Source organism: Corapipo altera, unplaced genomic scaffold (genome assembly GCF_003945725.1).
Source record: "Corapipo altera isolate COAL_440 unplaced genomic scaffold, ASM394572v1 113, whole genome shotgun sequence".
NCBI lineage: Eukaryota > Metazoa > Chordata > Aves > Passeriformes > Pipridae > Corapipo > Corapipo altera.
In genome coordinates this window covers 10,735,199-10,752,659 of record NW_020884895.1, presented here as the reverse complement: position 1 = coordinate 10,752,659, position 17,461 = coordinate 10,735,199, and the positions used below count along the sequence as shown (strand labels likewise).

Genomic DNA, 17,461 nt, shown 5'->3' with positions numbered 1-17,461 from the left:
TTAGAATAAGCAAATTCAGATGGATTTCTGGTCTCCCAAGAGCAGGAAGAAGAGAGGACAAAAAAAAAATCCAAGACTTAGTGTAACCATGAGCTTGAAGTTTTCAGGGTGACACAGAAATAAAAAAGACAAATTCAGGATTCTTGAGTTTAAATAATGAAATTAGAGGGAGATCTGAACAACATTAACCCTTTGAGGTTGTAAGGGCTGCCATGGCTTTGTCTCACTGTTTATACAGGAAAAGGAAGGAGATTCTGTCATTTTATGTTTGTTACATATTGATACAGGAGTGACCCACTGAATTTCTTCCAGTAAGGAAGCCTTGGACTGTCATGCTACAGAGACTTAATAGACTAAAATGGGACTAGAAGATCATAAACCAGTGCTTAAAATCCTCCTGGTAACGTGGCAGAGAGTCAGGAAGCCATTCTAGACTGAGTATTTATTTTTTCCAGGAATCCTTTGTCATCCCACTTGGCACAGATAAGTTGTCAGAAGCTCTCAAAAGTACTTTTGCAGAGTGAACTTTTGGGTCTTTAGTGTACAAAACTCTGTGACAAAAGCACACAGGATGAAATCCTGATCCCCAAGGCAGCCTGAAAGATTGTGGAGATTTTGGTTAATTGATTAAATGAAGTCAACCCAACAAAAGCTTTGGTGAGGACATCCCTAAAGCCTCTGAATGCTCATCACTTCCATGCTTCCCACTGGCACACACAGCTGAATCCTGCCCAAAATATTATCATCCCACATCAGAAATAGCAATTTAATATGTTTGTTCACTGTGTGGCTTTTCCTATTGCTTTTCCTTCGGGGTGAAAAAGCCTTTTTGAGATTCAGAAGAAAAAAAATCTGCTTTTCTGGATCTTCCTTTAAATAAAGGATAAAACTGCTCACAAGTTAAAGGAGAGAATGTCTGTGGGATCCTGTTGCCAAAGTCACTTGTCACTGCCCATATGAGTTACATGTTAGCTTGGTTTGAAATTCATATGAGCATATAATAGTTCAAAGAATAAAATCAAAGTATTAATCAAAGGAGTGTTAAAGACAACAATAAAGCATTGAAAAGTGTGTAAGTGCCTTTTCCAGCTTCAGCTACCAATTATCTACATTTACCTTCTCTCTGCTTCTGAACTGACTTTGAAAATAGTACCAAGGATTGTTTTTTTGATGATGATATTCTGGCACTCTACAGATTGAAGTTTAACTTTGCTGAGTGCAACAGCCTGGATTTGATGCCTATAATTTCTTGTTGCTGAGGGGTATCGTCCTCAAACCACAACGTAACATCTCTGAAATTCCTGTGGTGAAGATGATGCTGGACATGGAGCAGGAGAGGCTTTGGGAAGCAGCTCTGAGCCACAGAAAGGTCAGTGCTGTTACCTCTGTCTCTGTATTTCCTCTCCCTCACCAGCCCTGGATCCTGACATTCCTCAGCGTTTTCCTTCTGAGAATGATGGTGGGAGGCTGGTTTGGGGTGGTGTGACCCTGATATCCTGGAATAATTTGTCTAATTAGCCAGGAAACAACCCTACATTTAACCTCCATCCACAAGCCTTTGCTAGATGTAACTTTTCTTTCCAAAGTTATCCCTTTTATCTCTGTAAATAAATTGTGATTATAAAACTCCAGGTGCTTTGCAGGTCACAAATTACCTTTGAGCTCCCTCAAGTGGCAGCGAAACCCTCGAGTTTGTAACAGAAGTACAGGAGGTTGTTACACAAACTCTCAGGTTTGTAACAGAAACCCTCGAGTTTGTTGTACAATCTGTTTTCCAAGGAAGCCTTGTAATTTAAAACCATGTTTTTCAGAGCAACCCGAGTAAAGTGAAAGAGCTGTCTGGATTTCATAGAATCTAAACCAGCACTTGAAAAGGTGACCTGCTAATTTAATAACATAGTTCTCTTTTGACAGGTCTCTGAGAAGACACATATTGAGTGAAAAGAAGCATTTTATGCCCAGTAGGAGTTTTCAGCTCGTTCACTACACAATTCCAGCGTGCTTTGAGAAGTTATTTTGACCTTCTTCTGTGGTTCCTGATCAAATTGATTACAGAGTAGCTGGAAAGTGGATGGCTTGGTTCAGCATCTCAGGTAAAACTCAGCCCTTTCTGCCACCCTGAGAAGGAAAATAAATCCTTGGGCTTAAATCACGAGGATTTCTGCCTCATTAAGAGTGTATGTGATTCAAAAAGAGTATGTTTTAAATAAAAATACTTGACGTACACACAGGAGTCAGGTCATCTTTGGTGCAAGAAGACGAAATTTGGTGGAGGGTCAGCCCTTTTTACAGTGAATCAGTATCTTTTTCAAGGGTTTGGATAACATGGGAAGAACCTTTTGGAGCAAACAGCTCAAGTAAAATGCCTTTGGAGAAGAGAAGGTTGTGTGGAGACCTCAGAGCAGCCTTCCAGTATCTGAAGGAGCTACAGGGAAGCTGGAGAGGGACTTTTGGTCAGGAATGGGAGTGACAGGGCAAGGGGCAATGAGTTCAAACTGAAAAGAAGTAGGTTTAGATGGGATATTGGGGAGGAATTCTTGGCTGAGAGGGTGGGGGGGCCCTGGCACAGGTTGCCCAGAGAAGCTGTGGCTGCCCCATCCCTGGAAGTGTCCAAGGCCAGGTTGGAGCAACCTGGGCTACTGGAAGGTGTCCCTGCCCATGGCAGGGGGGGTTTGGAATAGCAGCATCTTTAATGTCCCTCCAACTCCAACCAAAGTCTGTGATTCCATGACTTTAATATCCAACGGAAGGACAACGGAGCAGTTTCACGAGCTTTTGCATTTCCCTGGATGTTTATTGCAGTCTGGACCTCAAACTTTCCCCTTTCATATATTTATTTGCTCATTCATTTGTCCGTCCGTTTAGGTATCCATTTATCTGTCCATACGCTTATTTATTTATTCAATATTTATCAGTTTATTTATTTATTTATTTATTTATTTATTTCGGTTCCCCTCCCGAAGGCCTCACCCCCCGTCCCCGCTGCCATGGTAACCGCGCACGTGACGCGTCGCTCACGTGCTCCCCCGCTCACGTGACCGGGCAGCGATGGCGGCGGAGGAGCAGCGGGCGCTGCTGGACGGGGACGGGGATGGGGACGGAGGTGGAGATGGAAATGGGGGATCCCCGGCGCCCCCCCGCACCCTGCCCGCCGCCTGCGACCCCCGCCGCCTCCCGCACCGCCTCATCGTGCTCTCCCTCATGTGCTTCCTCGGCTTCGGTGCGGGACGGGGGCGGGCTCGGGTTTGGGGTGCCAGGGTGGAGGAGGCTTGGATTTGGGGTTTGAGGTTGTGGCTCGGGTGTGGGGGGCTCGAGTTTGGGGTGCCAGGGTTTGGGGGGGTCGAGCGTGGGGAGGTGGGTTGGGGTGACTCGGGTCTGGGGGTGCTTGGGGTGCTCAGGTGTGGGGTGCCGGGTGGGGGGGGATGTCGAGTTTGGGGTTTAGGGTGGGCGTGCTCTGGTTTGGAGGGCTCGGAGTTTGGGGGGCTCAGGTTTAGGGTACCGGGGTTTTTGGGGGGCTCGGGTGTGGGGTTTCGGATTTGGGGTGCCAGGGTGGGGGTGCTCGGGTTTGGGATGCTTGGATTTGGGGTGAAGGGTGCTCAGGTCCGGGGGCTTGGGTGAGGGGTGCTCAGGTGCGAGGGACTTGGATTTGGAGTTCGGGGTAGGGGGTGCTTGGGTTTGTGGTTTTTGGATTTGGGGTACTCTAGTGTGAGGGGCTTGAGTTTGGAGTGCTGGGGTCTGGAATTTGGGGTGTCGGGTTTGGGGAGTGTTCAGGCTTGGGAGGTGCTCGGGAGTGGGAGGGGTGGTAATGTTTTAAATAAAATAAACATAGGTACAGGTCTGAACTCCAAGGCAGGGTTTGGGGGGTGCTGGGGTGCCTGGGCAGAGCTCTGAGCCATCCCTTCTCCTCCCAGGCAGCTACTTCTGCTACGACAACCCTGCAGCTCTGCAGACACAGGTTCAGAGGGTGAGTGACTGTCTGGGGGCTTAAAAGGGGCTTCTAAAAATGAGAGACAGTGACCAGGAATCCCTGACTGGGAAGGTGGGGAGGCCCTGGCACAGGTTGCCCAGAGAAGCTGTGGCTGCCCCCATCCCTGGAAGTGTCCAAGGCCAGGTTGGAGCAACCTGGGCTAGTGGAAGGTGTCCCTGATGTTGAACAAAATGGATTTTAAGGCCCCCTCCAGCCCAAACCAATCTGGGATTCTGTGAAGTACAGACAGTGGCCAGGTCAGAAAGTTCACTTGTTTCTGTGTGGTTGTCCTCAGATCCTTACTCTGTGTCCCTGCAATTGCCTTTCAAGTAATCACTTCTTTTAATTCCCCCTCCATCCTGCAGGACATGAAGGTGAACACAGCCCAGTTCATGGCTCTCTATGCCTGGTATTCCTGGCCCAATGTGGTTCTTTGCTTCTTTGGAGGTTTTCTCATAGACAGAGTGTTTGGAATACGGTGAGTGTGAGGTTTGTGTCACTCCTGTGCTGTGGTTTTGCCAAACCAAAACTGCACGTGGCCTTTAGGCTTTATAATACAAAGGTTTTGTAAGTTACAATATATTTTTTCCCAGATGATTTAGGAATTTTCCACCAGCATAAATGAGCTTCCTTCTCTTTATGGCTTAAATAAATTGACTCCAAAAACACCAGGCTGTTCTCCCTGTTTTCTAAGGAAAATGTTGAGCTGTACAATTTATTACAGAGACCTTTTATTGTTGTTTCCCTGCTGTAGGTGTTTTATGGGAAAAAAAAGACTCCAGCTCTGCATTAAGTGATTTTATTTCTCTTCCAGGTTGGGCACTATAATATTCAGCATCTTTGTGTGTGTTGGGCAGGTGAGTGCAAAGGATAATCTGAGTCTGCAGGGTGTGTTCATTAGACAGGTGAGGAGACCTGAAATGGGAGAGCTCTGAGTTGTATTGGCTTGAAAAATGAGTGAAATAATGAGAAAGAACCAAATGTTTTATGTGTTTGATCTGAAACTACCATGTTAAGTATGATAAAGGTGATTTGAGCCCTAGAGGTGTTTTCTGAGTGCAGTCAAGGCTGGGCCAGGTTGGATATTGTGTTGCCAGCAGGATTTTGAATAAGGCAGAAGGAACAAAGCCAAGAAAACCCAGGAATAGGAAGTGGGTGTGAAGTCATTTTGCAGGTCTGGGAGGGGAGAAGCATTTTTGTTCCTGTTGAAGATAGTCCTGTTTTGTCCCATGTTGAATGGCACAGTTACAATGTTTCCTCACATGTGTGTTTGCAGGTGGTTTTTGCTCTGGGAGCTCTGTTTAACACTGTCTGGCTGATGGACATGGGCAGGTTCATATTTGGGTAAGTGTAGAAGAGCACATTTGTGCTCCCTGAGGTGAGGCCCATCTTTGTGTCCCACAAAACTGCTGCCAGGTTGACACTTGGAACCAAAATTCTTGCATTTTGAGGCCTCTGTAAAGCTGAGCTACAGTGGCATTCCTGCTGTAACAAAGTTAGAAAACAAAAAATAGGACTTTGCAAGTCTTGCAGTTATAATCACTCCTAGAATACTTAAAATCCCTTATACTTTTAATTACTCTTAAGGCACTGCAGTTCTGTTTGGAATTTTAATTTGCCTTGCCTTGTGTCTGTGCATTAAATCGACCTGTGCACACTAAAATTTCTCTGAAATTCGGTCACCTTGGGCCTGCCAGCAGCTGATGGACCTTGTTGCTTTGCCTGCTGCAGTTCATGTGTTTCCTTTTGTCCTTCCTTCTTTTGTAGGATTGGTGGGGAGTCCTTGGCAGTGGCCCAGAACACCTATGCAGTGAGCTGGTTTAAAGGGAAGGAGTTAAACCTGGTGTTTGGGTTACAGCTCAGCATGGCCAGAGTTGTAAGTGTCCAACTGTGCCTTTAATTTATGGGATTGAAGGGCTGTGGGGTCATCAGGGCAGGGAGGCAGGTGGAAAACACCATTCCTGATGCTCCCCAGGGAGCTGGAGTTATAAATGACATTTAAACTGTTGAAGATTTGAGGTGAACAAAGGAGACACGAGGAAATGGGTTAATGGGGTGTCTCAGAACCTGTCAGAAGGCTTGTGGTGATCTCAGGGTGGGACATGGACCTGCTGGAGGAGTCCAGAGGAGGCACCAGGATGATCAGAGGGATGGAGCTCCCTGAGGAAAGGCTGGGAGTGTTGGGATTGTTCAGCCTGGAGAAGAAAAGCTTCAGGGTGACCTGATTGTGGCCTTTCAGGACCTGAAGGGAGCCAACAAGAAAGATGGAGAGAGACTATTTAAAAGGGATGGAGGGACAGGACAAGGGGGAATGGCTTCCCACTGCCAGAGGGCAGGGTTAGATGGGATATTGAGAAGGAATCCTTCCTGTGAGGGTGGGGAGACCCTGGCACACATTTCCAGAGAGGTTGTGGATTCCTCATCCCTGGAAGTGTCGAAGGCCAGGTTGGATGGGGCTTGGAGCAACCTGGGCTAGTGGAAGGTGTCCCTGCCCATGGCAGTGCTGCATTTCCCCTGACTAGTTGCTCCTTGGCATATCATAAAATGTTGGCTTAACTGAGTGTAGCTTGAGGCTCAGGGACTACTGCAAGCTCTGATGAATGATTTGAGGTGCTGCTCTAAGAAACTCCAGTCTTTATGGCAGTTATAGGATGGTTTTGTCCCCGTTGCTGGTTCTGGTAGGAACTGTGTGACAGCATCTCAGCCTCATTTGGTTTGTTGGAATCACTTAAACAGCTGGTTTTCTAGCTGGGTTTACACTGACAGACCAGCTGAGAGAGAAGAGTGGAGTTGTGCCTCTTTTTTGGGGTTCCTTTCAGCCCCCTGTCCTGTGCTGAAGCCCTGCAGATATTTTGTATCACCTGGGTAAGGAGTGAGCTGGTCCCAGCTGGGCTGGTTTCTGTTCAGGCTGTTGCTCCTCAGCAGTTCCCTCATCTCAGCTGTCCTGGAGTTCCCTGGTGTGAGCCCTGGGATTGCAGCCATGGATCCCTTCTCTGGGGGTAGGAGGAGGGGAGGCTGTCTGTGAGGTGGGAATCCTGTTTGCTCTGATATATTAAATTCAAATCCATTTAGGAGCTGATGCACTGTGTGAGGTGGGTTTTATGGCACTTCTAAACTCCTCATGGAAACACTGTAATGGTTGGGTAAAATTTAATTAGTGATGGTTTATTATTGTTACAGTGATTACTTTGTTACAAACCAGCAGGGAATAATTTCATCCTTGTTCCTGGTGTTTAAGTTCCCTGTTTAGCATCTTAACCTGTTCAATAAGTAGATCTGCCTGATGTTCCTTCTGAATTAATATAATTGTGAAATCAGTTATTCTTCAAATGAGTCTGTTCTGCCCAGGGGAGCACAGTGAACATGAACATCATGGGATGGGTCTACTCAAGAGTTCAAGATCTCCTGGGTTACACTGGTCCCAGCACTCTGGGCTTGGCTCTGATGATAGGTCAGTAATATTTTTTGATTTTGGCTTCCTGAATTTACCCTGCATGCATGTTGATGGTTTATTAACCACTTGAAAGTAGGACAAGTATATTTGAGACTGGGGAGAGCAATTCAAATACTGTTCTATCCATGTTTCATATTCTTGTGCTGAGTGTGTGGTTACTGCAGGTGTTAAATTAAAAATGTTGTGAGGGGGATCAGATCTTGTGTGTAGCTGTCTGATGTGTAAAAGTGGGATTTCAACAGCTTTTGGGTGTGTTCCTTTCCCTCAGAGCCAGGGTATGAGACCCTGGTGTTGGGAATAAGGCCTGGCTTTGTTTCTGTTGTGTTCTGTGCAGCTCAGGAGCTTGCCTGTGCTGAGTGGGTGTGGTGGTAAATGTTTTAAATAAAATAAATGTAGCTGCACATCTCTGCTCCAAGGCAGGTGTCTGTCACGTGGGAGGGTTCAGTTTTACACCTTGTCCTTGGAGCTGTTCAGGTGCTGAGCCTTGTACATGAGACAAGCTGGGGTTAAACTTTACAGATCTAACAAAAACTACACAATTTGGGCTTGAAAGCCAAATTACACTCGAGTTGTCAACTGACCATGTGGGGTTTCCCTCTTGCAGGGGGTGTCACCTGTCTCTTCTCCCTGACCTGTGCATTAATCCTGGCTTACCTGGACAGGAGAGCAGAGAAACTGCTTTGTAAAGAGCAAGGGAAAACAGGTGAGTGGTGGGGCTGGACCTGCCCTGGGCTTCAGTCTTCTGGAGCAGCCCCTTCCAGTTCCTCTGCACTCTGCAGGTTTGCATTTGGGGTAATCCATGGCTGCTGCTGAACATCTTCACTGTTATAATCATAATTTTTAGTTCATTTTTAACATCTTCACTGTTACAATTTTTAGTTAATTTTTAACATCTTTACTGTTATAATTTTTAGCTCATTTTTAACATCTTCACTGTTATAATTTTTAGTTCATTTTTAACATCTTCACTGTTATAATTTTTGGTTCATTTTTAACATCTTCACTGTTATAATTTTTAGCTCATTTTTAACATCCTCACTGTTATAATTTTTAGCTCATTTTTAACATCTTCACTGTTATAATTTTTAGCTCATTTTTATGTCAGAGGGAAGTTTTACAGTTTTAAACAGCAGTTTAACAGGCAGAAGTGCTGTCATCTGCTTTATTTATAAAACTCAAAGTTCACACTGCTTGATCTGTGCCATTGCCACTGCTCCTTTGTTTTGGTGGGTTTGACCTTATTTCCTTTATAGATGTGGAAAAACACAGAGGAACCCTTTTTGTCAGTGTGTGGTGGTTTGAGTTTTCTATGTGGGACAATTTAGAGCATTTAAAAAAACCCTAAATTTGAGATCCAACTAAGGGCATATCATAGAATCCCAGACTGTTTTGGGTTGGGAGGGACTTTAAAGCTCATCTCCTTCCACCCCCTGCCCTGGGCAGGGACACCTTCCACAGCCCAGCTTGCTCCAAACCTCATCCAACCTGGATGAGGCTCCAGACAGGAGTTTTGGCAGCTGATCAAACATTTCCTTGACAAAGTATATTTAATTCTGCTGCATAAGACTTTCAGAGGTTTAATCCATCAGCTCAGTGGGGGAGAGACAGTTTGTTCTTGGCTTTGGCTCTGTTGACTGAACACTTGTGTGTGAAGTGACTCCCACTGTGTAAACTGGGACAGGAGGGTGACAGGGATGTGCTTTAGCAGGGACTTGGGATCACCTGGATGTTTATTAAGTGTGGATAATCCCAAATTTTGCCTGTGCTGGCTGACACAGTGTTGTCTCTTGCAGGTGAAGTGATCAAGCTCACGGATGTGAAGGATTTCTCCTTGTCCTTGTGGCTCATATTTGTCATCTGTGTCTGTTACTATGCAGCAGTTTTTCCTTTCATAGGACTTGGGAAGTAAGTGCCACTCACTTATCCAACCATTCCCCTGGAATCTGGGCAGAATTTTAGCTAATTCCTTAAAAACTTGACATTTTTCTGCTGAGCTTTGTGGGAAATACCATTGCTGAACAAAAAAGCTTGAGGAATGTTTTATTTCCTGATTAAAACTAGACACAGGTTTAAAACATGGTGTGAGTTTGGGGTGGAATTTGGTGTCCTGTGGAATTCATTCTGTAGTTATAAGCTCATGTCTCATTATTTGGGTTCCATGTTGGTTTTGTACTTTGGTTGTTTTCCTCAAAGTGTAATTTCTATGGTCCTTACACAAAAACTTGTGGAATCTGCTAAAAAGCTCCTAAATTCATTATAAATGAGAATCTGTGATATTTATGTCAAAGCTATACTTAATTTTCTTGTAAACTAGGTTCCTGTGTCTTTATCTATCTTAATATTTATTTCTTGTCCTTCAATTGTGCATTTTCCTAAATCTTTTTTTTTTCTTCCTTCAGGGTTTTCTTTATTGAGAAATTCAGCTTCTCACCTCAAGAAGCAAGTGCAATTAACAGGTAGATTGGGGTTGATTTAAGCTGATTTAATAAGTAACACTTTCTAGGGGTGTAGGATGGATCTTTGGGCCCTGAGCAGTGGGAGGAGGTTTGGGGTCTCCTGGTGCATTTAAGTGGATAAATAGATTTCCCATGACCCAGGGAATAACTGAGAGGTGTGGGTATATTTTTGTTGAAAAGTCTTAGATGTTCACACTGGAAAGAAGAAGCTCTGTCTGAAGGGTTTTATTTTGATATTTAGTGATTCTCTTCTGAGTGATAAAAGCAGTTTAATAACAACACTAAATTTTTGTAGTTTGAGGATGAATTTGTGGTGTGACAAAACCCCAACAAGAAAAGACTTGCTGCTGTGTGATTCCCAGAGCTCTGAGGATGTCACTCTTTCCTTGGATGCTGAGTGTTTTCATGTGCTCAGACCTTTTGGGAATTCAGAATTCCTGAGTTGGTTGTTTGGGATTTTTTTTGGTGTTTGTTTTTTTTTTCTCTTATGGCCTCACATGTAGCAGGGGAATTTGGTATTTTCTCTGGAGACACTTGTATCACGTAACACCTGGAGCTGCCATGACCAGAGAGTGCTCAGCTCTTTAATTTGTATTTTTCTAGCATTGTGTACATCATCTCAGCCCCCATGTCCCCAGTCTTTGGCCTTCTGGTGGATAAACTTGGCAAGAACATCATCTGGGTTTTGTGTGCTGTGATAACCACACTGGCCTCTCACATCATGTTGGCTTTTACCTTCTGGAACCCCTGGATAGCAATGGTAACTATTTCTTGGAGATTTATAGCTAAATGTGATAAAGCAAGCCATGGAGTTGATGCTGAATTATTGTGTGTGTTTTGAGGTGGAAAAGACTCCTTTCTCTGTAACTAAATCACTGTGCTACATGCTCAGTTTTCTCCTAAAACTTGCTATTTTATTATATTCCTGAAACTTATTAGTATTATTTAAACTGCCCCTGTGCTGTATTGGATCTGGCAAACCTCAATGAAAACCTTCATTACTGATTTCCCCTTCCTAGGGCAGCTTCCCTGAAAAATTGCTTGTGAATTGAGGTTTATGGTGCTCACCCGTGTCAGGGTTTAAAAACAAAGTCCTTGTTTCTATGGAGTTGCAGCATTAATCTTTTCCACTCTAGTGCTAATTAATAGACTCTTTAATGCTAATTAATAGAGTTTAGTTTGTGGGTCACTCCTGGATGAAGTTCTCTCTCCTTCTAAATGTGCATATTTATTCACAGTGATATTATAAGAAGTGTTACTTGAGCTCTGCTTTTCACTTTTGGGAGAAGGGGAAGACCAACATGTTAATTTATGAGCACTTTGCAGCAGAAATGCATCTCATGTGACATGTGCTTGTTGTCCCTGTGTCCCCAGTGTCTGCTGGGAGTGTCCTATTCCCTGCTGGCCTGTGCCCTGTGGCCCATGGTGGCCTTTGTTGTCCCTGAGCACCAGCTGGGAACTGCCTATGGCTTGTGAGTACCTGAACTGGGGTGTCTGTGCCACTGGGGGACTCCAGAGGGGCACCAAGATCCCAGAGGGATGGAGAACCCTGAGGGAAGGCTGGGAGAGTAGGGATTGTTCAGCCTGGAAAAGGAGATCTTCAGGGTGACCTGACTGTGACCTTCCAGGACCTGAAGGGGCTGCAAGAAACATGGAGAGAGACTGTTTACAAGGGATGAAGTGACAGGACAATGGGAATGGCTTCAAACTGCCAGAGGGCAGGGATAGGTGGGATATTGGGAAGGAATTCCTGGCTGGGAGGGTGGGGAGGTCCTGGCACAGATTGCCCAGAGAAGCTGTGGCTGCCCCATCCCTGGAAGTGTCCAAGGCCAGGTTGGAGCACCCTGGGCTAGTGGAAGGTGTCCCTACCCATGGCAGGGGGGTTACACCAGGTAACCTTTAAATTCCCTTCCCACCCAACCCATTCCATGATTCTCTGCAGTGACCCTGCCCCTGTACTCCTGAGCCAGGGAATATCCAGCAGTTGTGACACATCAGTGGGTCCCAGTTCCCCCAGTTTGTTGCAGGTCAGGAAGTCTGGTGCAGTTGAGGATGTGGGGGTGGGAGAGGCACAGAAACTTCTGCAAAACTGTGCAGTCACGTGCCAGACAAATGGGGGGAAGTTCATCTCCTTGGTAGTTCAGGGCCACCAAGGAGTTTTCCCTAAAAAAATAAATCTCCCCCAAGTGCTGACCAAGCTGTGTTTGTGTTCAGCATGCAGTCCATCCAGAACCTGGGGCTGGCAGTGATTGCCATAGCAGCTGGAACGATCCTGGACACAAGAGGATACTTGTTTCTGGAAGTTTTCTTCAGTGCTTGTGTTTGCTGTAAGTATTAAACACTTTGAAAACAGGATCTTTGCATTCAGGAGGCTTTATTGAGCTTTATTTCTTAATATTTCCTCTAAACCAGTAATAACTCCTCTCTTAAAGTTTCAACTGGGTCAATGCTGAAAGTAACTCAAACTTAGTAAAGTGTTTTGTGGTTTCTTGAGGTGACCTGGTGTAATGGTTTGTGTTTCAAAAATTGTAATAAAAGGGTAGACAAATAATACTTCCAAAGCTTATGTTTATGGTGGCTGTTTATTAATATAACTAAAACTAAAACAATCCCTTCTGAATTACCAGATTCGGCGGGAATTTCAAAAGTAATTAAGAGATGCTGGTGAAAAAACCTCCTCTTGGTTACAACTACCATGAAAAATTTTAATTGTTACTTGGGTGTAGGTCAAAGCTGTTCCTCTGTCCTTGTTGTACAGTTACTGTCAGCTAAAACTGTTCCTTTTCTGTTCCAGTGTCACTGATAGCTGTGGTTGTGCTGTATTTTGTGAATCACCTCACAGGTGAGTGTTTGCAGCTGCTTTTGGCATTTTTAATCATAATTATGGAAGTTCTCAAGGGTACCTGTCCCTTGGGCTCACTTGGACACTTTAAACCTTGGAATTCTGTGGAGGATACTTGGCAGGTTTTTCTTTATTAGGAAAAAAAATCTCTATTTTTTTTTCTGATCAAGCTTGACTGTACCTGAATCTATGAAGATAAAAACTGAGCTCTTTCCTTAGTTCGGGTCCAAACTTTGCTTATTCACATGATTAAGAACATGCTGCTCTTTCTCTTTACCTCAATTTATACTTTTGTAAAATCACAGCCCTGATTCCTGCAGTGCTCTGAGAACTCCTGGAGTGAGTTTTGATATCCAGGCTACCAAAAACGACCAGTCTGAAAGGTTTCAAGGTGCACATTTCTCCTCTTGCAGGTGGTGACCTCAACTGGTCTGCAAAGAAAAGGGAAAAACTGCAAAAAGCAGCTGCCTCTGAGTAAGTGTCAAACCCAAAAGATATCAGTGGCCTTATGAAATGTTTAACCTGAACAGGTGAAGTAGATCCCTGTCTGAAGTCAGTCCCTTTTGCTGTTGGGATTGGATGTTATTTTCTTTCTCACCAGCCAGGAGCAGGATTTCACATTCCTGCCTGCTCTGAAGGAACATTTAGAGGAAGTGGCAGTAATCAGGTGTCCTTTCCTGGCACTCTTCCGTGCTATTTTCCTTTATTTCAATCGCCTTCCAAATGAAATGTGTTGAAAAAATGTTGTATTTCTTGTTCAAAACTGTGCTTCATGTCTGTGGTGGGTACCTGAGCCAGGCAGCAGCAAACATCAGCTGCCTTTAGTGTCAGGTTTAGCACAGACCAGTTTTAAAAGTGGCATCAAAAACTAGATCTCCCCTTAGAAGAAATGACAAAGCTGATCCCATCCATGGAATTCCAGCTGGTTGGATGAGAAGAACAAGGGATTTTTCTGTTGAAGTGCTTTCTGTTCTGCCCTAATTCACCTCAGCAGGTCTCAGATCTTGAAGCTCATTTGCCTTTAATGTTGTTGGAATTCCTTACTTTTTAATAGGTAACTACAGCTCAGCTGCAGATATTGTACCTCCTACAGTCTATATGTGTTTATATAATATATATATATATTATGTTTGGTATGTTACTATATAATATATATGTTGTATTTGTCCCTGATTAATACTTTGCTAACGAGACAATGGATTTATGGACTTCTCTAAAACTGGACTGTGTAACTGTCCATATGGTGAGGCTTTAGTTAATCCCAAAATTCCCAAAGGAAGGTCTATCCAGGTGACTTGTGGGCTTCACCAGGCTTTTGTTTCTTGTTCTTTTCACACACCAGTCTCAGGGAAAACTCGGGAAAACTAAAACCTGCTGAGTTTTCCAGCTTAGTTGGAGTCTCATCCTCCAGCCAAAAGCTTTTTAATACAAATCCAACAAAAATCCCCCAAAGCCTGGAATTCTACGTCCAAACAGAGCTGCTTCCCACCCTGCCTGACCCAGGTGGGGGGTGTGTGCAACAGCTCCAGGATTTCCTGGGAGTGCTGTGGGATTTACTGCCTTGGAACACAGTGTTGTCAGGCAGGACTCTCCAGCACCGAATTTTCTTGGTTTTCTTGATAAATACTTCCTTTTTTTTCAGAAAAGAAAGTTGAATAGCAAATGGCATCCTGGAGTGGGGAACACTGCTCAGCTCCATGGCAGCTGGAAGAGTGCCAGTGTTTAGTTTGCACCCTGCACATAGTTCTGGGGGAAGATTATCCACCCTCTGGGGGGGGGGTTACAGCAAATGCCTCCGTTTTTTAAGCTTTGTAACCAGTTTTAACTAATGCCAAATCATCTTTTAATTGGGTTTAGAGCCTTTTGCACTGTGTTGAAGCTCTGCCTTGGTGCTCTGCCATCCAAGACAAACACATTCATCTTAGGACATTTTCTATCAGACTTTCTGTGCTGCACATGGTGGTGGGATGGAGATTTCTTCATAAAATGTTATTTTTCGTTGTGATTAAGCTCATCCAGAGCTTGGAAACGGGTCACTGTTGCTGCTTTTGTCACTGTCTTAATGCAAACCACTGTCTGAAGTGTATTTACAGCTTGGGGTCTGGTTCTCTTTAACACTCACATGGAAAAAGAGCTACAAATGCTCCGGTCAAATTGCCTTTTTTTTTAGGAGATTTAAGAACTCTGCAGGCTGCTGAGCAGTCTCTTATTGCCTTCTTGACAATTGATTCTGTTTGTATTGTAATCTTTATTTGAAGGGGTGAAACTTGTTTAATAGCCAGTAAAAACTGTTACAGAAGCTCACTGAGCACGTTGTAATCTGGGGAAAAAAACCAGAAGGTTTCTCTTTCTACTGAAATCTTGGAGTCTGAATAAAAGGAAACTGCAGAAAACAGCCTCTCTCTTTCTTTATGTGGAATTGGAGTTACCCAGACACATCTCAGTGTCATTTAATCTGATATTTAGATTAAAAATAGGTATTAAAAATAAACCTGCATCCACCAGGGTTTGCACTGCCAGTGCAAATGTCTTAAACCAGTTTTCTTTTCCAGAGCAGAAGAACAGGAGAGACTCAGACGTCAGAATGAAGATGACTTGGCTAAATTACTGCCAAAAGCTGATGACTTTAGTTTAAGGAATAAATACCTCTCCAGACTGGGAGCTCAGGTATCAATAACGCAGCAGAGGGGTTAGAAAGGAGGATAGAACAATGAGATCTTTATTTTAAGAACTTGGATGTTGTTTCTAAGAGCCAGCAAATCACCCTCTCCCTGCAATCCAGAAATAATAGTATTAAACACCTCATGAAGGGAATGAACCAATGGCTGGCCAAGCAAATAAGTTGAGGAGCAACTTCTCGTGATCCATGATGTCTTAATTTTATTGTTTTGCAGCTCCCAGATAATTACTCCTCCTATTTATCCACCCTGGCCCACAGAAGCGTGTTGAAATAGCAGCCTGTCCCTGTGGAAAATCAGGAATGCATCGAGTTTCCTGGGACACAACCTCCAGCAGGAGCAGGACGATGCTCCTGTGCCTTGCTGCAAGACTAGAGCCTAGTTTTAAACACCCAGCTTAAATCCTCCTGGCACTGGGGGTAATTAGCAGAAACCCTGATGAGGAACCATCTGGCTCTTTGCTGGAAGCCCTGAGAACCTCCTACACCTCCTGTCTGTGAGCAGCAGCCAAGGCTGCACCTCTTTGGGGTCAGAAATGTGAAAATCTGCTGTGGAACTGCTGTGAGGTGAGCCCTGGTGGAGCTGGGGCTTGTTCAGCCTCTCACCTGGGACACCTTTGCTACTCCTGGAAATGCTCTGGTTCCTCCTGTAGAAAAACGGGAGGAAAACCTCCCATTTTTGAGAGGAAACTCCCCAGTGCAGAGTTCCAGTTGAGGAAGAGCTACCCCTAGCAATAACCTCATGTGAGTCCTGAATAATGTGAAAACTGCTGGATTTTTAAGAAGCTCTACCTAAAATCCTGTGAAAAGAGTGAAATGCAAGAACTGAATTTTGCTTCCAGTAGGAAAAGTTTCCAGTTTCGTGGTAAAACTCAGCCCTTTCCTTTAGTTTCATTGGAGGGCTCAGTGCTGAGCAGGGAGTTCCTGGGAGCTCCTCCAGGGTGCATTTTGCTTGGGTTTAATTACTCATCAAGGTAATTGGATAAGCTATTCCTAAACTGAGCTGATCTTGCCTTAAAAAGCAAGAGTGTGTGGCTTTGTGGAGCACAAGGTGTGCAGGGATGTGTTCCTTGGCTGATTCCAGCCACAAAATGCTCAGGAGCCTTTGGCAAATTGTTTGACTGCAGAGAAATAGTTTGAGGTAATAAAAATTTTACTTTATGTGTAGAATATGTGTTTCTTTTTCCTACAGTAAATTTAAGCAGACCTGGAATTCGTGGCCTTAAGATTTTGTTTTAAGAGAGTTTTCAGTGGAGATTCTTTTATGTTCTTTAAAAACTAAAATCATCTCCCCTGAAGGACTAAACCAGGAGTATTTTTGGTTGATAATTCTGGATTCTGAGGGACAATTTAGGGAAACAAACAGCAGGTTGTGAACTTGCTGCCCAGGGGGAATGGTGCCCTGACCTGTGCTGGTTTGTACTGGTGCTTTCTTGGCTCCCCCTGAGACCTGACCTCTGACAGCTCTGACATGGCTGGGACATGTTGCTTTGTTTCCCTGGAGACTGGGGAATTCTGGGTCTTTTTTAATAAAAACCTGAAATGGACACTGGCACCTGTGTTTTCTGGACTGAAAAGGGGTGGGTTGTTGCCTTTGGTGGTTGGTGAGACCCACACAGGGATTTTCTGAGCAAACCCAACTCCTACTTCACCTGAGAGTGTGCAGAGTTTGAGGGAAGTGGATCTTGGAGAATTAAAGGGAAAGGTTCCCCCACTGATGCATTTTTCTTGGAGAGGATGGGAATTAATTAATTTCTTGTTCTTCTGCATCTCCCTGTTCCTAATTCTGAGTGTGGCTGTAGAACCCCTATGCTGTCACCTGCAGGTCGATGTTTCACATGTGACACAGCAGAAACCCTGGACTTAATGTTTTATTGAGCTTTATTTTCAGTTCCTAAATTCTGTTCCCTTGAGCATCCTGCTAAAATCCTGGGGTGGACTTCTGCAAGTGGGGGAACTTCCCATGTGAGCTGCAAACCCCCTCCAGGCACGATCTGAGTGTGGAAAAGGGGTTTAGCCCTCCCTGGGTAGTGATGTAAATATTTTACTGATCTTACATATCTCA

At 44.4% G+C, this 17,461-nt stretch overlaps 1 protein-coding gene across 3 annotated transcripts; it reads left to right on the top strand.

The window, feature by feature from the left end:
- The first annotated feature begins 3,024 nt into the window (after positions 1-3,024).
- Positions 3,025-16,951, top strand: MFSD1 (major facilitator superfamily domain containing 1). Of its 3 annotated transcripts, XM_027647473.1 has the most exons (17): positions 3,025-3,220; positions 3,912-3,964; positions 4,333-4,445; positions 4,782-4,824; positions 5,244-5,311; positions 5,735-5,843; positions 7,316-7,418; positions 8,026-8,124; positions 9,215-9,326; positions 9,821-9,877; positions 10,481-10,637; positions 11,252-11,349; positions 12,092-12,204; positions 12,672-12,719; positions 13,133-13,193; positions 15,272-15,386; positions 15,614-16,951. In XM_027647473.1, exons 1-17 carry the CDS (start codon positions 3,049-3,051, stop codon positions 15,671-15,673), a joined length of 1,581 nt encoding a protein of 526 aa, XP_027503274.1. In that variant the 5' UTR covers positions 3,025-3,048; the 3' UTR covers positions 15,674-16,951. The 3 variants fall into 3 exon arrangements, with proteins under 3 accessions (XP_027503274.1, XP_027503275.1, XP_027503276.1); XM_027647474.1 differs by lacking the exons at positions 15,272-15,386; positions 15,614-16,951 and adding an exon at positions 14,362-15,114 and having other exon boundaries at positions 3,026-3,220; XM_027647475.1 differs by lacking the exons at positions 15,272-15,386; positions 15,614-16,951 and having other exon boundaries at positions 3,026-3,220; positions 13,133-13,197.
- Positions 16,952-17,461: the final 510 nt, after the last annotated feature.